The 21,199-nt window shown below is 35.9% G+C and overlaps 1 protein-coding gene across 11 annotated transcripts in view; it reads left to right on the forward strand.

Moving 5' to 3' along the window:
• The window catches only part of NAA16 (N-alpha-acetyltransferase 16, NatA auxiliary subunit), a 98,779-nt gene that overhangs the window by 1,865 nt on the left and 75,715 nt on the right, over positions 1-21,199 (forward strand). For all 11 annotated transcript variants that reach the window (XR_011968807.1, XR_011968805.1, XR_011968804.1 and 8 more), the window contains exons 2-3: positions 17,791-17,875; positions 19,999-20,103. Coding sequence is in view for 8 of the 11 variants with exons in the window: in XM_072617112.1 (XP_072473213.1) it covers positions 17,791-17,875; positions 19,999-20,103 (190 nt within the window). In the remaining 3 variants the exon portion in view is untranslated. The remainder of the gene's footprint in view (positions 1-17,790; positions 17,876-19,998; positions 20,104-21,199) is intronic.

Raw genomic sequence — 21,199 nt, forward strand, 5'->3', positions numbered from 1 at the left:
CTGCCAGCTGACACATTTTTAGATGGCTTGTGTGGTCCCTTCCTGTTCTACATCTGGGATTCTGTGACCATAGAAAACTCACAGAGACTACTCTAAGGTGTAAAGTACTTTCCCTCTGAGATTAGCTCCTGGTTATTCTGTATATACATTTTTGTACATGGGCATGTCCCTATGAACTCCTTGAGGGTTAGGATATCCTCAGTGCTTAGCACAGTGCTTGGCACTTAGTAGATGCTTAATAAAATATCCATCACTTGCTTTGCACCTGCATTTGTGAAAGAAATACCTACACTGAAGTCACTGATCTTTGAAGTTTTGAAATTAGAAGTTATTAAATTTTATGGTGTTTCCTTTATCCACAAATTGATTTTGGGAAATGTTGATTGTTTTGTTCTCCGAGTTCCTGTCATTGAGAATACAAAATATATACGACATAATCAAGTAATCAGTAAACATTTATTAATTAATTACCTTCTGTATATGTCCCCACACTAAGGGGATACAGAGACAAAAGTGAAACAGCCCAGGACCTCAAGTAGCTTATATTCTAATGTAACAGCATGCACGTAAATAGGTGCACACCAAATAGGTACAAGATGATTTGAGGAGGGGAGGGTAGGAGCAGCAGAGGGGTTGAGGGCTGATTCTTGAAAGAAATGAGGGATTCCAAGAGGAGGTGAGCAGAAAGTGCATTCCGTGCATTGAAGATAACCAATGTAAAGCATGGAGATAGTGGATAGAAGGCAGAATATCAGAAATAGCAAGATGGCTGGGAGCATAAAGAGAAATGATTGTGATAAGGCTGGAGAGGTTGGGTGAGACCAGGATATGTAGGACTTAATGCAAAACAGTTGTTGAGTTTTATATTTGATTGTAGAGGCCATAGGGTGCCACTAGAGTTTGAGTAGGGGATTAACATGATCAGAACTGTCATTTAGGAACTCACCCTAGTTATGTGGAAGATAGATGGGAATGGAGAGAGACTTGAGGCAGGGAGGGCTGTAAGGAGGCTGTTCCAGTATTTTAGCGAAGAGGTATGAAGGCCTCAACTAGAGGTTTAGCTATAGAAATGGAGAGAAGGGAACTGACATAAGAAGAGATATGGAGGTGAAAAGGATAAGATTTTGCAACACAGTGTCTGTGGAGTGGTCAGATTAACCTTATTTTCAATCAGAATTTCCTGTACCAGGTACATGACATGCAAAGAAAATTTTAAGAAGATCCTATCCTCAAGTGGTTTAAATTTAGTCAGTAGTCTGCTGAATGCATTAGACCTAGACCTTGTATTTTAAAAAGTATTTTATGATTGCATTGTGGACAAGGTGAAGATAGATGGATGATGGTTTAGTTAGGTGTGTTTGAAATTGAAGGACTAGACCCAAAAAGTAATTGATTCATATTATCCAAGAAGGAAGACTATAGTGGAGTACCTCAGGCATCTGATCTTGGCCCTGTTCTGGCCATTCTTTTTATTAGTGTTTGGATGAAGGTATAAAAGTCAAACTTATTTAATTTGCAGGTAACATAAGTCAACAAATATTCATTAAGTGTATATCATGTGCCAAGCTCAGTGCCAAACCAAAAACAAAAACGCCCATGCTTTCAAAGGAACTCGCAGACAACATGCAAACAAAACTAGAAGGACTAATTTATTAGGTGTCAGAACTGAGGTTTAAAGAGATCAACATGGGTGATGAATTGAAGCTAATTCTAAATCAAGTCCTAACCTGGATTAAAAAAAAAAACCCATGCCAGGAGTTTTAGATGGGGATATCTGTAATTTATGTGGAAAAAAAAATTGGGTGTTTTAGAGGGCTGCAAATTCAATGAGTCAGTAGTATGTTATGCTAGCCAGCAAGCCTAATGTGGTTGTAGGCTGAATAAATAGAAGTATGGTATACAGAAGGAGAATGGTGCTAGTTTCCCTCACTCTGCCTTGCTCAAATCACACTTAAGAGTAAGTTCTGTGCTTAATTCTGCACACCAGATGATGAGTGGTCAGTTACGGAGGAGGACAACTAGAATTCAAAAGGAGGATCTGTTGAAGGAACTAGGGACATTTATTTAGCCTGAAGAAGAAGAGACTTAGAGGAGAGGAAGCAGTATGGTAGCTGCTTCCAGGTTTGTAGTTGAAGAACTATCATGTGCTAGAGAAATTAGCCTGCATGGGCTTAGAAGGTTGAACTTCGAGCAGAGGGTTCAAGTTGGAGAATCACAAATTTTGGCTCAGTGTAAGATGGCCTGACAATTAGAGCTGTCCAGGAGTGGAGTGGGCAGCTTAGCCTTTAATCAAAGGCTGAATGATCACTTGTAGGGGATGTTGCAGAATAGATGTCTGTCTAGTTATAGGTTGAAATAGGTAGCCTCTTAGATTCTACGATTCTAGTAAAAATGTCTGTTGTGGAAATGGAAAAAAATAATTGAATAAAGGTTAAATTTTATTGTAGCAGATACCACTACAAATGAAAATCACTTTAAAAAACTTTTTGTGTCTGGCCAATTTCCTAAGATGTTTTGTTAATATTTTTAGAACAATATTATCTATTATGTCAATATGATGGGAAAAGAAAGACTACAATAATTGTCTCCAGGGTATGACATTTATTTCTCCTTTTCCTTATTTAGCATATCTTTCCCGTAAGAAAGATTTGATTTGATTCTTTTAGTTTTTAGTTTTCTAATTTTTTTTTTTTTGGTTTTCAGCATTCACTTTTATAAGATTTTGAGTTCCAAGTTCTTTCTCTCCCCTTCCTCTTCCCTCTTCCCAAGATGACATGCAATCTGATGTAGGCTATACATTGTACAATCATATTAAACATATTTCTATATTAGTTATGTTGTGAAAGAAGAACCATAAACAAAAGGGAAAAACCATGAGAAAGAAAAAAAAAGAAAATAGTGTACTTTGATCTACATTCAGACTCCATAATTCTTTCTCTGGATGTTACAAAAATTTTAAAAGAAAAAGATTAGCAACAGCAAACAATGTCATCTGCATCTGACAGCATATGCAGTATTTTATACACATAGTCCTGCCCCTCTTCCATGAAGGGAGTAATGTACATCTTCTTAACTTCTTTCAGAGGCTGAACTTGGTCATTATAATTACATAGTGTTCAGTTCTGTTTTATTGTTTCTGTTCACTCTATTGAAACCATAATATAAAATATTTTCCTGGTTCTACTTCATGCTACATTGCTTCATATAATACTTTCTCATGTTTCTCCAAATTCTTCATATTCTACTCACCATTTCTTATGGCACAGTTACAGTGTCATAATTGTATAGCTATTCCCCAGTTGCCTGGCAACTATCAATCGAATATTTTTTTAAATGCTGAGAACTGGGCTGTGACTACACATACAAAAAATGAAACAAAACCTACTTATAATGAGCTTATATTTGAATGGTGGAGACAAGCACATATAAAAGTATACACAGCAGAAATATAAAGTTAATAAATAGCAATATATACAAAGTGGTTAAATACAAGGTAATTTGGAAGGGAGGATGGACATTAGAAGTAGGGATCAGGAAAGGCTTTATGCAGAAGATGGTGTCTATGCTGTATTTTAAAGGATGAGAGGGTCTCTTATGAGGTAGAAATAGGGAGGGAAATGCATCCCATTTGGGATGTCCTGTACAAAGGCCCAGAGATGGGAGTTGGAGGATTGTGTATAAGAAACAGAGGAAGCCAGTTTAGCTCCATCAGAGAGTGTGGGATGGGGAATATTATCCAGTGATGCCGGAAAGATAGATTTCTCACAAAAGCTAAATAGACAAATTTATATTTTTTAATAGAAGCAATAGGAAGCCATTGGAGTTGGTTGAGTAGAGGAGTCACATGGTCCAATCTGTGTCTAAGGAAAATTACACTGGCAGCAGTGCAAAGGATGGAGTGGTGAGAGACCTGAGGTAGAGATCATTTACGAGGTGAGAGGTGAGGGCTATTTTAAGATGGTAGCTGTGTGAATGTAGAGATCAGATGTCAGAGATGTTGTGAAGGTGAAAATGACAATATTTGGCACTGATTTGATATGTGGGATGAAGGAGTAGGGGAAGTCCAGGATGATGTCATGATTACAAATTTTAGATAATGGAAAGATGGTGTTTTTGTCAGGAATAAGGAAGTTTACGAATAGGCAGATTTTAGGTGGAAAGATAACAAGTTCAGTTTTAGACATGTTGAGCTTTGAGATGTTTTGGGGACTTCCAGTCGAAATGTCCAGTAGGAAGTTCATGATGATAGAGTGAAACTGAGGTGAGAAACTGCTTTTATAAGGCTGGATATATGGATATTTGAATCATTTTTATAGAGATGGTGATTAACCATGAGAGCCAATGAGATCTGTTGGGAGTGTACAGAGAAGAGAAGAGGCCCTGGATAGAGCCTTGAGGTATACCCACAAATAGAGGGTACACACACACAGTTAGAGAAGGAGATCTAGAAAAGGAGCCTGAGGAGTGCCAGGTAGGAAGAAAATCAGCATGTAACCATTCTGGAAAACAATTTAATTGTAGAGAAAAAGTTACTAAACATTGCATTCCCTTTGACCCAGCTATACTACTGCTTGAACTATATCCAAAAGATGTCAGTGAAAGAAGAAAAGGTCCTTTATGCACAAAGATATTTATAGAAGCTCTTTTTGTGGTGATAAAAAAAGAACCCTGTAAACTAAGAAGATGTCTAACAGTTGAGGAATGGCTGAATGATTATGGTATATGGTATAATAATTATGAATATGATGGAGTACTTTGTGCTGTAAGAAGTGAGGAAATAGATGACTTCATTGTAAGATTTTTATGAACTGAAACAGTGAAATGAGGAGAACCAAAAAAGCCAATTTTCACTATAATATCAATATTATATAAATGAAAAATTTTGAGGACTTTTGTAAACTAATTGAGGATGAAATGAGCAGAATGAGGAGAATGATTTATACAATGACAACAACACTGTAAAAACAAACAACTTTGAAAACTGTAAGAACTATGATGAAAACAGTGACTGTTCATGACTCCAGACGACTAATGTTGAAACATGCTTATCCATTACAGAGAAGTGATGAATTTAGGGTATAGAATGAGACATAGATTTTTGTGTACAGGCTTTGGGGGAATTTGTTTTTCTTGATTAATGCACATTTGTTAGAATAAATTTGTTTTTTTTCTTTTTTTTCAGTGGAGTGGAAGAGAAAATAGATTTCTGTTAATTTAGAAAATAAGGTGGACTGCTACACATGTGATATGTTGCATGCATTTTTAGGTGAAGTTACTATATTATTCATTTTACTTTGTTATAAGAGATCTTTCCCAAAGTGTCAGTAATCTGTAAATGTATGTAATGCAAAGCAAAAACACATTAAAACTGAAAGTGACACAAAAAAAAAATCTAAAAAAAAAAAGGAACCAGGAGAAAAAATAGTCTCAGGAAAACCCAGATAGGAGAGAGTATCCAGGAATAAACTGTGATCAACACTGTCAAATGCAACATAGGAGTCAGGAAGAATGAGTACTGAGAAAAAGACCATCAGATTTGACAATTAAAAGAGCCTTAATAACTTTGGAGAAGGCCCAACAATTTCAATTAAGTGATGAGTAGTTTGCAAAGGGATGTGAATAAGAGAAGAAATAGGGGCATCATTTACATCATTGTAAACAGCTTTTTCTAGGAGATTAGCTGAGGAAAGGAGGAGAGATATAGGAAGTTATAGCTTGAAGGTATGCTATAGTTGGTTGAAGATTTTTATTTTTGAAGGTATGAGGGAAGGAACCAGTAGATGGGGAGAGGAGAACTTTAGAGAACATCAACAGTTGGGAGTGTGATAGGGATGTGAGGGAATCTAGATAAGATGCTTTCAGACAGGTAGAAGGCCCACTCAGAGAGGAGCAAGTATCCAGTAGGAGAGGGTAAGCAACAGTGTCAAATGATGGAGAAAGTTAAAGGATTAGGACTGAGAAAAGACCTTCAGATCATTAACTTTGTTTCTGGCTCTTTGCTACAAATGCTTAATAAATATTTTGACCTTTAAGCTCCTGGGACAAAGTCTCTTGCTTGAACTGCAGTCCTGCATTACCACATGCTTATTGGATATTTTGAATTGTATAGTTCAAAAGTAGACACCTTAAATGTAACAGTTGTAACCCTAAACCAGACCTGCACAACTTGTAAACTTCTTAGGGCTACAGATAGGTTAGACTAGAGACAGACTAACAGTGGATGGTTGCTGTGGACCATGGGACAAGCAGGAGAGTGTGCAGTGGCAAGTTTACATTTTTTCAGGGCAGCCTGAAATCCTTTGACTCCCCAGGTGGGCCTATATTATGCAGGCCTGTTCTAAACCAACCCGTCATCCACATCTGTTTCTGTTAAGTTCTCCACCATCCTCTCTGCTGTAAAGATTTGAAAGCTTAGTGTCACCTTCATCCCCTCCATATCTCTTATCCTATGTATCCAGTCAGTTGACAGATCTCACCATTTCTGCTTCTAAAACATTTTTCATTCTTTCTCTTCTTTCTATATAGCCACTACCCTATAGGTCAGGCCCTCATCATCTCTCATGTGTTCTTACAAGAGCCTTCTAATTGATCTCCTTGCCTCAAAGTCTTTTCCCTTCCTAAATTCATCCTCCATATAGTTACCAGTATGCCTTTCATAAACTTGGTATCTGACTGCACTTTCCTACTCAATAAACTTAACTGGCTTCTAGGATCAAATATAGATTCTTATATAGATTTTCAAGAAAATTTAAATTTTATTTTTTCATTTATCAAGCATAACATCTCCCCCAAAAGAAAAAAAACCCCTTGTAACAGATAAGCATACTCAGCCAAAATAAATTCTCATGTTGGCCTTGTCCCAAAATATGTATCTCATTCTGCATATTAATACATGACCTCAATGTTAGGAGGTAGCATTCTTCATCATTAGTCCTTACGAGTGTGGTTGATCATTGTGTTGACCAGATTTTTTAAGTTTTTCAAATAGTCATTTTATATTTCAGTTTAAAAGTGTTCTGATTTTGTTCAGTACCCTCTTCATTATTTCATACAAGTCTTCCCAGATGTCTTACAAAACAATAAGTTTTCCTTTACATTCATATACCATAGTTTAGCTATTCCCAATTGATGGGCATTCCTTTAGTTTGAATTATTAAAGAAAGTACTGCTATGAATATTTTTGTAAACATAAGGAATATCTTTTCCACTTTCTTTGATCTTTTCGGGCTACATGCCTAGTAACGATATTATTAAGTTAAAGGATATGTCCAGTTTGGTAAGGCATTCTTTCCACAAATACAAGTGCCCTGATTTCTTGAATTCTGTGGTTATTGATTTAAATTGTTCCAGGTCATCCTTATCTAGTCTATTTCACTGATCTATTTTTCTATTTTTTAAAATATGTACCAAATAATCTTTATGATTTGTGCTTTATAGTATAATTTGAGTGATATTCTCTTTTATCCCTACTTAAAAAAAGTTATTTCCTTTGATATTAGATAATTTTGATGAAAAATGATTTTTCTTAATGTTTTGTTTAACTTGATAAACTGTCATCCTGGCAGTTAGGTATAATACTAAATTTGTAAATTAATTTGGGTGATTTTGTTATATATTTATGTGTAGCCATAACCAATGGATATCCCTCTTGAACTGAGCCAACGCAAAAATTCAGTTTAGTGCAAATTAGAGAATGATGCAAGGCAGTTAGGTGGCACAGTGGATAGAGGGGCAGGGCCTTGTGTGAGGGAGACTCATCTTCGTGAGTTCAAATCAGGCCCAGATACTAATTATCTGGGTGACCCTGGGCAAGTCAGTTAACCCTGTTTGCCTCAGTTTCCTCATCTGTAAAATGAGCTGGAGAAGGAATTGGCAAACCAATCCAGTAACTTTGCCAAGAAAACCCCAAATGGGGTCACAGAGAGTCGGACATGACTGAAATGACTGAACCACAATAACAGCAACATAGAATGATACAAGTTCTCATTTCTTATGAGCTATAATTCAATCAACATGACACCTGAAAGCTAGTTGTTACCTTATCTATGCCACTGGGCACAATTTCTCTATAAGAATCCCTCAATTCTCCTGGCTAGGGGGCATCTTCCTTAAATAGCTACCTCCCTTAAGGTGCTGCTGCCTCCTTTAAGGGGGAGCCTGCTTGGTGTGTTATCTGGAATAAATACCTTTACTTGATTTGGAGACAGCCTGACTGAATTCTTTCGAGATGGCACCATGACACATACACACCTTGCACCTGAACAGTTTGGTGACCTTGAACCTTGTTACTAATATTTTAAAAGACAGTAGTATTTTTGTTATCATCAATGTTGTTATTTGTCCTTCATTCTTAAAGAGGACCATGACATCAGAAAGGTGATACCATGACATACAAATGAATTGGATTTAAGTGTGAGAGGGAGTGAGTGCAAAGTCACCAGCCTCACTTTCTCCTTTGGAACCATATGGGTCCAGTGGCCAGATATGGGTCAGGACAATTGGAGATGGCCCAGGCTGCAGTGGGGGACCTTGGCCATTTCCAATTAAAGTCTTTAAGAGGTCTGAGTTTGATTCTGGCAATGCCCATTTAGTGATTAAGGCTTAAGAAGAAATGAGACCAAAAAAAAAACAGAAAGAAAAGAAAAGAAATGAGGAAAGAAGGGCCTGTTTACCTAGTCCAAAAAAAAAAAAAAATCTGTTCTGGGAGGAGAAAACCCTCAGGGTTTCAGGGCAAAACATTTGTATTCATTCGCAGCCAATCAGGGTCCAAACTGACCAAACAGGGCTTGGCCTGGGACTGAGTGTTGGCCAGAGTGGTTTGGGGTTAAGGCTGGTCTTTAAGAAAGAAAAAAAAGGTTTCAGGGATTAAAATTCTCTTTGGGTTGAGCACTGGCTGGTAAGGGTTTGATACCCTGTGTGGACTGAGGGAAGGGAAGGAAAGAGGGAGGGAGGGAGGAAGGAAGGAAAGAAGCAAGCTAGTAAGCTAGCTGTGTTACCCCACTGACCAGTTCCAGTTTGGTAGCTCCTTTTCTGCCGACAGAGTTGATTGTTTGTCCTTCTTTCTCCAAGAGGTCCATGACATCAGGTAGGTGATGCTATGACATGCAAGTTATGTCAGTTGTAGGTTTATCTTTTTAGATTATAAATTTTTTTTCTATAGCAACTCTTCCTTTGTAATATACTTGAATCAGAAATAATTTTTTCTTATCCTTTACGTTATGTTTTTTTTAACAGATTTTTCAGATATTTTTGAAATACAAATTTGGTTGTATTTTTAAAGCTATAATTTTTAAAGCTATAATTCTTGTACAATTTTCATTTCATATTTCCATTGGACTGGAGCAAATTATTATATTTTACATATAAATATTTACATATAAATATTTACATATATGTAAAATATTTACATATATGTAAAATACACTATTCAAAGGTATAGTGCAGCCACTTAACTAGATTCATTATTCCCACTAATTAGGACCTTGCTATAGTTAAGTGTTTTGTAGTTCTATATGTATAGGTCTAAGGTGTGCCTTGGTAGATTGACCACTGGATATTTTATATATATACAATATGTAGTTATTTTAAATGGCGCCTCTTTTTCTGTGATTTCCTTCTGGGTTTGGTTATTGTTCTATAGAAATGCTATTGATCTTTTATTTTGTAACCTTTTTTTCTTTGCTGGAGCTATTAATTTGAATTGATGTCTTTGCTGATTCTCTAGGATTTTCTGTGTTGACAGAAATAATAGTTTGTCTCCTCTTTGCAAATTTTCTCTCTTTTTAAAAGCACATTGTCACAATTGCAGATTTTGGGTTTTTTTTGGAAAGCCTTCTATTTATTTTATCAGCCCTATGATCCTTTTATTTTTAATTTTATCTTTTAAATTTTCTTGTGCTTATTCGTATGTTGATCTGGGTTCTTAAATTGTATCCTCAGCTTATTTCCCCTGCTTTATATTTTGCTAATATGTTTTCAGAGATAATTTTCCTCTGAAGATAGCTATAATTGCCTACTGTAAATTTTAGTTTGTTGTGTATTTGTTATTTTCTTTAGAATAGTTCTAGTTTTTATAATTTGTTCTTTTATCCACTCATTGTTTACAGGATGTTATTTTTTAGTTTATATTCAACTCTAACTTTTTAAAAAATTCATTTATATTTTATTATTTTGTAATCTAAAAGTGCTTACTTTTTATTTTGGCCTTTTTATGTTTATGCGTTTTTTAATGCCTTGGTGTAGATTAGTTTTTGTAAAGATAGTAAACAATGCTGAGATGTAAATGTAAAAACCAATTTTCATTCAGAAATTGCTGGAAGTCTTTCAGATTTTATTATTTTCTTGATTCTGTTCATGTCCTCATTTTCCTTTCCATTAATCTTTGTTAACTCTTTTTTTAAATTTTAATTAAATTTATTTATTTAACTTTTAACATTCATTTTCACAAAATTTTGGGTTACAAATTTTCTCCCCTTTTATCCCCTCCCCCGCCAAACACCAAGCATTCTAATTGCCCCTATGACCAATCTGCTCTCTCTTCTATCATCCCTCTCTGCCCTTGTCTCCGTCTTCTCTTTTGTCCTGTAGGGCCAGATAGCTTTCTATACCCCTTTACCTGTATTTCTTATTTCCTAGTGGCAAGAACATTACTCGACAGTTGATCTGAACACTTTGAGTTCCAACTTCTTTACCTCCCTCCCTCTCCACCCCTTCCCTTTGGAAGGCAAGCAATTCAACATAGCCCAAATCTGTGTAGTTTTGCAAATGACTTCCATAATAGTTGTGTTGTATAGGACTAACTATATTTCCCTCCATCCTATCCTGTCCCCCATTACTTCTATTCTCTTTTGATCCTATCCCTCCCCATGAGTGTCGACCTCGAATTGCACTCTCCTCCCCATACCCTCCCTTCTATCATCCCCCCCACCCTGCTTGTCCCCTTATCCCCACTTTCCTGTATTGTGAGATAGGTTTTCATACCAAAATGAGTGTGCATTTTATTCTTTCCTTTAGTGGAATGTGATGAGAGTAGACCATGTTTTCTCTCACCTCCCCTCTTTATCCCTCCACTAATGAGTCTTTTGCTTGCCTCTTTTATGAGAGATAATTTGCCCCATTCCATTTCTCCCTTTCTCCTCCCAATATATTTCTCTCTCACTGTTTGATTTCATTTTTTTTTTTAAGATATGATCCCATCCTATTCAATTCACTCTGTGCACTCTGTCTCTATGTATGTGTGCGTGTGTGCATGTGTGTGTGTGTAATCCCACCCAGTACCCAGATACTGAAATGTTTCAAGAGTTACAAATATTGTCTTTCCATGTAGGAATGTAAACAGTTCAACTTTAGTAAGTCCCTTATGACTTCTCTTTGCTGTTCACCTTTTCATGGTTCTCTTCATTCTTGTGTTTGAAAGTCAAATTTTCTTTTCAGCTCTGGTCTTTTCATCAAGAATGCTTGAAAATCCTCTATTTCATTGAAAGACCAATTTTTCCCCTGAAGTATTATACTTAGTTTTGCTGGGTAGGTGATTCTTGGTTTTAGTCCTAGTTCCTTTGACTTCTGGAATATCCTATTCCATGCCCTTCGATCCCTTAATGTAGAGGCTGCTAGATCTTGTGTTATCCTGATTGTATTTCCACAATACTTGAATTGTTTCTTTCTAGCTGCTTGCAATATTTTCTCCTTGACCTGGGAACTCTGGAATTTGGCCACAATGTTCCTAGGAGTTTCTCTTTTTGGATCTCTTTCATGAGGTGTTCTGTGGATTCCTTGAATATTTATTTTGCCCTCTGGTTCTAGAATCTCAGGGCAGTTTTCCTTGATCATTTCATGAAAGATGATGTCTAGGCTCTTTTTCTTATCATGGCTTTCAGGTAGTCCCATAATTTTTTAATTGTCTCTCCTGGATCTATTTTCCAGGTCAGTTGTTTTTCCAATAAGATATTTCACATTATCTTCCATTTTTCCATTCTTCTGGCTTTGTTCTGTGATTTCTTGCTTTCTCATAAAGTCCTTAGCCTCCATCTGTGCCATTCTAATTTTGAAAGAAGTATTTTCTTCAGTGAGCTTTTGAATCTCCTTTTCCATTTGGCTAATTCTGCTTTTGAAAGCATCCTTCTCCTCGTTGGCTTTTTGAACCTCTTTTGCCAATTGAGTTAGGCTAGTTTTCAAGGTTTTATTTTCTTCAACATTTTTTGGGGTCTCCTTTAGCAGGGAGCTGATCTGCTGTTCATGCTTTGACTTCATGTCTCTCATTTCTCTTCCCAGCTTTTCCTCCATCTCTCTAACTTGATTTTCAAAATTCTTTTTGAGCTCTTCTGTGGCCTGAGCCCATTGGGTGGGCTGGGACACAGAAGCCTTGATTTCTGTGTCTTTGCCTGATGGTAAGCATTGTTCTACCTCATCAGAAAGGAAGGGAGGAAATGCCTGTTCACCAAGAAAGTAACCTTCTATAGTCTTATTTCTTTTCCCTTTTCTGGGCATTTTCCCAGCCAGTGACTTGACCTCTGGATATTTTCCTCACACCCACCTCGCCTCCTGATCCTCCCAGCCAGCGTTTGGGGTCTGAGATTCAAATGCTGCTTCCAGCCTCAGGGCTTTGGGTGGGGACAGGGCTGCTGTTCAGTGTGAGATTAAGTTCAGATGGTCAGGTCGGGGCAGGGCCGCCTCTCAGGCTCAGTTTCCTCAGGGAGTTTATGCACAGACCTTCAACAATGGATCCAGGCTCCTGCCTGCTTGGGGAGCCCCGGTCTGCCGCAGCCCCTCAGCTTCTACCTCCTGGGGGGGCCTGAGTTATGGGGGCACCCCACTCCCCTCTCGACCCACCAAAGAGACTCTCTCACCGACCCCCATCACCTGTGGGTGGAGGGACTTGTGCGGCCGCTGGAGATCCCGTCCCTGAAGCCTGCTCGGATCTGCTTTTCTTGGTGCCGCGGCTGCGGCAGGTCTGGGCTGGGCTCCGTGTCTGCAGCGCGACGGACCTTTTTCTGTTAACTTTTAGTGAAGTATTTAAGTCATATTTATTCTTACTTTGAAGTTCAATTAGATTTTCCTTTTCAGAAGTTATTATACTATTAGTTTTCTACATATTAATATTCTGTTTCATTGTAAATAATTCCTTGAAACATAATGTGATTTTCCTGTTTATCTCTGTTAATGTTATCAGTTTATATTGTCTGTTCAGAATTCATGATTGTCACTCCTGCCTTTTTGGAGTTATGTAAAGCATAGTGAGTTGTGTTGGGACCCTTCACTTTCACTATGTATATGCTTATGTTTTAAATATGTTTCTTGTTTGTACTAAATTATTGTATATTTTTGTTCATTCCTTTTTTATTTTAAAAAAATTTTTTTTCCCCCAATTACATGTATAAACAATTTATGCCATTCATTTTTAAAACATTGAGTTCCAAATTCTCTCCTTTCCTCCCCGCCCCCCACCAGAAGGCAAGCAATTTGACATAGGTTTATACATGTGGAGTCATGCAAACCATTTCTATAATAGTCATGTTGTGAAAGAAAACATAGACCAAAAAAACCCTCAAGAAAAATACAGTTACAAAAAGGTATATTTCAGTTTGTTTTTAGACTGCATCAGTTCTTTCTCTGGGGATAGATAACATTTTTCACAATAAGTTCTTCAGAGTTGTTTTGGGTCATTGTATTGCAGAGAATAGCTAAGTCATTCATGGCTGATCATTGTACAATATTGCTGTTACTTTGTACACAGTACATTTCACTTTGCATCAACTCATTTAAGTTTTTTCAGATTATTCTTAGAGCATTCTGCTCATCATTTCTTAGAGCACAGTAGTATTTCATCGTAATCAAATAACACAATTTGTTTGGCTATTCCCCAATTGATAGGTATCCCAACAATTTCCAATTTTTGCCACTAGAAAAGAGCTGCTATAAATATTTTTGTACATATAAGTCCTTTTCCTTATTTTAAAATCTATTTTGGGATGCAGACAGTAGTAGAATTGCTAGGTCGAAATGTATGTATGGTTTTATAGTCCTTTGGGCATATTTCCAAATTGCTCTACAGGATGGTTGGATCAGTTCACAACTCCACCAATAGTGCATTTATGTCTCATTTTCCCCACTTCTTCTCCAACATTTGTCATTTTCCTTTTTTGCCCTGTTAGCCAATCCAGTAGGTATGAGGTAGTACCTCAGAATTGTTTTAATCTGCATTTCTCAAATCAATAGTAAGTTAGATAACTTTTTCATATGGCTATAGATAACTTTGATTACTTCATCTGAAAACTGATCATATCTTTTGATCATTTATCAATTGGGGAATGACTCTTATCTTTATTAATTTGACTTGGTTCTCTATATGTTTGAGAAATGAGGCCCTTAACAGAAAAACCTGCTTCAAAATTTTTTTCACAGTTACTGTTGCTAACAGTATTTCTCGCCATCTCATTTTCTTCCCATTTATTCTTTTCTATCTCTCCTTTCACCTGGTCCTCCTCAAGTGTTTTGTTTTTGACTGTCCCCTTCCCCAATCTGCCCTCTTTTCTATGCTCCCCCTTTTATCCTCTTTCCCTCCTACTTTTTTGTAGGATAAGATAGATTTCTATATCCACTTGAATGTGTATGTTATTACCTCTTTGTGTAAATTCTGATGAGAGTAAGGTTCACTCCCCCTTACCTACTCACTCTTCCCCACCACTGTAAAAGCTTTTTCTTGCTCTTTTATGTGAGATAATTTACTCCATCCTACTTTTACTTTTCCCTTTCTCCCTGTACATTCCTCTCTTACCCCTTAATTTTATTTTTTAGATATCATTCCTTCATATTCAACTCACACTTCTGTCCTCTGTCTATGTATGTGCTCCTTCTAACTGCCTTAATAATGAGAAAGTTCTTATGAGTTACTGTATCATCTTCCCATATAGGAATGTAAATAGTTTAAGTCCTTTATGATTTCCCTTTTCTGTTTATCTTTTCATGCTTCTCTTGAGTCTTATATTTGAAAGCCAAATTTTCTGTTCAACTCTGTTCTTTTCATCAGAAATGCTTAAAATTCCTATATTTCATTGAATGTCCATTTTTTTTTTTCCTGAAGAGAAAAGCTTTGCTGGGTGGGTGATTCTTGGTTGTAATCCTATCTCCTTTGCAGCTCTTTGAGTATATTGGGGAGGGGAGTGAAGTCAGAAAAGATCTCATGTAGATCGTGGAGTTTGAGCTGATCTGTGAAAGAAACTAAAGATTCTAATAATTGGAGGTAAGGAGGGAGGGTATTCCAGGCATGAATAAGATAGACATTGCAAAGGCAAGGAGGCAGGAGTTGGCATGTCACGTATGAGCCACAGGTAAGAAGGCCAGAAGGATCATAAAGTATGTGAGGGGAGTAATGTGTAAAAAGGTCAGAAAGGTAGGTTGGGGGTTGGTTGAAGAGTTTTGAAGGCCAAACAGGTGATAGGGAGCTACTGGAGTTTTGGTAGGAGAGTGACATGGTTAGACATGAGAAGACAATTAGGAGGGTATTGGAATAATCTAGGTTAGAGTAGGCGAGGCCTTGACGTAGAATGGGAGTTGAATGAGTGGAGAGAAGGGGATGGATGTGAGAAATGTTATGGAGGTAGAAATAATGATTTAGCACCTGATTAAGTATGTGAGATCAGAGCCAGTGAGTAGCAGAAAGAATGACACTGAGATTACAAATCCATACAACCAGAATGATAGTGCTTTTGATAATAATAGGAAAGGTTGGAGAATAGGTGAGTCTTTGGAGAAAGATGGTGAGGTGAATTCTGTTTTGGACATGTTGAGTTTGAGATGTCTATTAGACAGGTGGTGATGTGGGATTGGAGATATACTAAGGCAGGATAAGTAAATATCAGTCATCTGCATGAAGATAATTGAATCCTTGGGAGCTGTTGAGGTCACCAAATGAGAATGTGGAATGAGAAGAAGAGGTTTTAGGACAGAACCTTGGAGTATACCCACATTTAGGAGGCATTATATTAATGATGATCTAACAGAGATAATGGAAGAGACATTTGATAGGAGAGGCAGAAGGGTGATCAACAATGTCAAATGCTGTGGGGACATTAGGAAGTATGAGGACTGATAAGAAGCTATTATATTTGACATTTAAGAAGTGGAATAATTATGGGGAAATCTGCTGGAGAACATTGGATTGTAAAGGATCGATGTGTGTGTGTGTGTGTGTGTGTGTGTGTGTGTGTGTGTGTACATGTGTACGTTTGCCTTTGCAGTCATTCTCCTGGCTTAAGGAAATAGGCTAACTTTATCAGAGACCACAGAAAAGAGGAGAAAATGGGAAGAAAGATGTCAAGGAGTTGTGAGATGCAGATAAGGGGTGTGAATAGCCTGGAAGTTTTTTCTATGATATGTGCCATAATACTTTTTCAGTTGCTTTAAGTTCCCATTAGGATTCTTTGTCCATTCTCATTTACTTTTTCCTCATAAGATTGTAGTTTTTTGCTCTGTTCTGGTTCTTTTCATTTTTTCCACTTTATATTATGTAATAGAGATCTTACCCACATGTACAAAAATATTTATAGCAACTCCCTTTGTGGTGGCCAAGAACTGGAAATTCAGGGGATGCCCATCAATTGGGCATATGAACAAATTGTGGTATATGAATGTAATGGAGTACTATTGTGCTATATGAAATGATGGACAGGAAGACTTCAGAGAGCCCTGGAAGGACTTATGTGAACTGAGGCTGAGTGAAGTGAGCAGAACCAGGAGAACATTATACACAGTAACAGCTACAGTGAGCGAGGACTGATTTTGATAGACTTTGCCCTTCTCAGCAATGCAAGGGCCTAAAACATTTCCAAAGAATTCATGATGCAAAATGCCATCCACATCCAGAGAAAGTAGTATGGAGTTGGAACACTGAATGAAGCAGACTATTATCTCTTTTATTATGTTATGTTGTGTTTTTCTCACTGTTTCTCCTGTTCGTTATATTAGTTTTGGCAACATGACTAATGTGAAAATGTGTTTAATAGGAATATAAGTGTAGAGCCCATTATAAGATTGCATGCTGTCTTGGGGAGGAAGAAGAAAGGGAGGTGAAGAAAATTTAAAACTTATGGAAGTGAATGTTGAAAACTGAAAACAAATAAATTAATAAATTTGGAAGAAGAAAAAAGATAGAGGTCTTTATATGTTTCTATGTATTCTTTAAAATTGTGCATCTTAATTGATTTGTAATATTCCTTTGTATTAATGTACCAATACTGTTCCTATGTTGTTAGATATGTTGTGTAATTTTTCTTTTTTTCCTCTTTCTTTTGCTTTCTTTTGTTATTACTTATAATGTTATTGTGAGAATTTTTTTTTTCATTTTAGAATACATTGTTAGATCTGGTTGCAGTAATGGAAAAAGTCAAAAGGAACCATTTTGTAACTGTAAACATTAAAAAACTTAGCTTTAGAAAGGATGGAAGAAAGTAGAATGGATATTTCATTTGAAGAGAGATGAATTTTTTTCATTTGAACCAATCAAAGGACTTATCTGGAACAGGATAGACATTTTAGACTATATTAAAATTAAATGTAACACAAATATAATGAAACAAGAAAGACTAGGAAAATATTTATGGCAGACATTACCAGAAAACCTTGAAATCAGTGTTGACTCTTAGTTCATAATGAATAAATAGTCAAAAGACATGAACAGTATTGAAAAAAAGGAATTGCAAATTGTTAATTATTTGAAAAAAGCTTGACCTCGCTAATAACCATATATTTATTTTGTAAAATAATCTTTCATCTGTTATTTTTTCCTCTCTCCAGAAATGTTATGAACAGAAGCAGTACAAAAATGGTCTCAAATTCTGCAAGATGATTCTGTCAAACCCAAAGTTTGCTGAACATGGAGGTATTGTATCATTTAAAAGATTAAATTTTTGGGGGAAAATAAAACTAACTTGAGAAGCACTGTAGCTGAGGCATGTTGTAAAATTTCAAGGAATAATGCTTCCTAATATTCAATGCCTTGGTTTCATTTTAAAAGAGAGACTGAAGCTCTTTAATAATGAAAAAATTTTAAGCTCTCTATTTAGCTTATTCTAAATAATTTTTCTTATGTTAAACTTAGGCTATGTCAGATTCAGGTTATGTTGGACTGATCTTGATTCACTTATAGCAGTGGTGTGACTTATTGGAAAGGGCAATAGGCTAGGAACCATGATATGTGTCTTTACGTTGACCTTCATATCTTATGATGGTGGTTTTCATCTAGTTGTGCTTGGAGTTATCTTTTTAAGTAATGTTATTTTTTTATTTTTACAGTTTTCAATTTATTTATTTATTTTTAGTTTTCGACAAAATGTTAAGTTTTTTGTTAATTCATCTACAATCCATTATAACCAGTGACACATATTTGAGAATGGTAGGGTTGAGGTTTGGATTAAAGATAGTGGTTGGGGATTATGAACAGATGTTCATGGACCTGCATGAAGATCAGGACTCTTTAGCTCTAGGGATACAAAAGATTATTTCTTCTTTAAAAAGAAAAAAAGGTGAGTGTGCCATTAAAAAAAAGTGGAGATGGCATTTCAAGGAGTTTTAGGGATAAAAAAGAATTGTATAATAATTCATCCATACTACATGTATAATATTTTACAGAGCTGTTTTCAGGAGTGTTTTCTCATTTGATTTTCATAATATCTCTTTCTATGAAGAAAATAGGATATTTTATAATTAAGGAAACTGAAGTTTATAGTACCATAAAAGATAGAAAGGACCTGCAGACATACCTCACAGATAAGAGCTTACATGGCTTCAGCAAGAATAGAAGCAGAACTTGGATCTTTTGTTTCCTAGTGTTGTCTTTCTACTCTATCCAGAAGGAGTGTATATTCAATTTATTTGCTTTTTGGATTTATTAAGATGAAAAATTTGAATCCTGTGCTGTTTCCCCCTTAATTTCTCAGCATGCTACTGGATTACTTCTCTTCTATTCTAGTATTTGCTTTGGAATTACCAACTTTTTGTTAATTATCCAAAATAGAAAATAGTTGTTAGGGTGGATTTGCTGAGGAAAAATAAGTAATTTTGAAATATCAATATCTTTTCATGCCTGCAGGTAACTGGGTTGATGGTTTTATTATTAAAATTGAAACCCACTTTCAAGGTCAGTGTTTCTTGAGCTAATTTGCCTTAAGATCACTTCTGTGTTTGAAATGTGCTCTTCTGTTAGCATGGAGTTACTTGCCCAATGAGAGAATAGTAAATTCAGAAAATTTGGAACAAATTAGAAAAAAATTAACTCCTTTCACAATGAAATTGTTCCATGTAATTATTTTTAATTTCATATTAACCAAGAAGAGAAAAATATCATTAGAATAAAAACATTCTTACTAAACTATTATTTGTCTCATGAGTGGGACATGAGTTTAGGAAATGATGAGATTTTAGTTGATTGTAACTTAAGGTTTTAGGTGAAAAAATTTGGAAGCTTCTCACTTAAATTCAATTCACATTAAGTGTTTAATTTCTGTTTTGAACTTGACCCAAAGCACAAGAGTATGGAGGCTCTTAAAGAGAAGAGGAGACATTGCCTGGGAAAGCCAATTATAGAAAAGAATCTGGACTGTCCTGAGATTTAAGAAACCCCTGCTTTAACAGTGTGGGTAGAATTAGACTACTAATTGTTTCAGAAAAAAAGCCCTTTCTGAATACTAGGCAGATCAAGGTCAGTGAAAGAAGGCTTTGGAATAGCAGGAAGCTGCTTTGGTTATACCTGTTAGTTCTTAAGTGTTACGTACAACAATTTGCTCAGTACTGTGTTATAAATGTTTTGCTTAGCTAAAAGTAACAGATACTTGCCAGTTGTAAGAACTGATTTTTAGACTTTGCTCCAAGGTGCAGTTTCATCTCGAAGTGATTCCATGAAGTTTGATTTGTAATCTGAAAAAATCTCAGGGGTTGAATTTCAACATAGGCAAAGATTTTTGAAATTCTTATGTATAAGTATATAGGTTTATTATTCTTTTTCAGAAACCTTGGCTATGAAAGGGTTGACATTGAGCTGTTTAGGAAAGAAAGAAGAAGCATATGAATTTGTTCGTAAAGGACTGCGGAATGATGTCAAGAGTCATGTCTGTATCCTTTTGAAGTAGTTCTTTAGTTTAATTTGTAGTTCTTATTTTGCATTTTATCATCTCTGTCAAAATAATGGAATGAACTGTTAAGAGTATAAAAAAACAGATACTTTAATGAAATTGTTATCCTTCCCACATTGGGGTCAACATCGTAATTCAAATGCTTATTAACCATTTATGGGCAAAAAGGTGCTAGGTATTAATAGAATTATCACTATAAATAAGACAGGATCATAGGCTGACAAGGTCATAGATTTTGAATTGGAAAACACCTTAGAGATCATATGGTACTATCCCTCATTTTACAAAGAGAGATTAAATGAATTGTCCAATTGTCCAGAGGTAGAATTTGAAGCTGAGGCTACTGGCTATAAATCCAGAACTATTTCCACTCTGTCATGTGAGTTCATCTATGGCTTACATCTCATACTCTAAAGCCATTGTATAGCTTTGGAATAATTCACAGATAGGAATAGTTAGTGGTTAGAATGAACTTTTTCCTTTTCCTTCCTTTCCTCTCCCATTTTATTGATACCTTTTGTTTCTTATATGAGATGTTTGTTTATATCTCTTTTTACTTCTGTTTGGAACCTTTCCTTATCCCAAAGAAAAACAGTTAAACCAAACCAGTATATATACTAACTGCATCACATAAATATTTGCAAACTATAGTTGCCTATTTTCCTATGAAGAGGAGGAAAATGTGTTTTTCCATCTTTTGTTTGGAGTATTGATCATTGCCTTTAATTTTAGTTTTCTTGCTTTTTTGTTTTCTTTTTGATTACATTGTAGTAGTTATTGCTTATATTGTTTTTCTGGTTCAGCTTTTTTCTTTTTGCATTATTTCATGCAAGTCTTTCCCTGTTGAGTTGCTAATTTGGCACAGTTCATTAATGTCCCATTCTATTCAAATATACCTATTTATTCATCTCTTTCCCAACTGATAGATCCTATTTTTCAGTTTTTGAATATTTTTACTGTGCTGAAATCCTTTGCCTTCATGGCTCAACTTAGGTGTCCTTGGCCTAAAGGATCTTGTAGTAGAGAGGAGTAATTATACACAACATGTAACTGTAATGTAAGATGCAATATATTAA

This window comes from Notamacropus eugenii, chromosome 6 (genome assembly GCF_028372415.1).
Source record: "Notamacropus eugenii isolate mMacEug1 chromosome 6, mMacEug1.pri_v2, whole genome shotgun sequence".
Taxonomy (NCBI): domain Eukaryota; kingdom Metazoa; phylum Chordata; class Mammalia; order Diprotodontia; family Macropodidae; genus Notamacropus; species Notamacropus eugenii.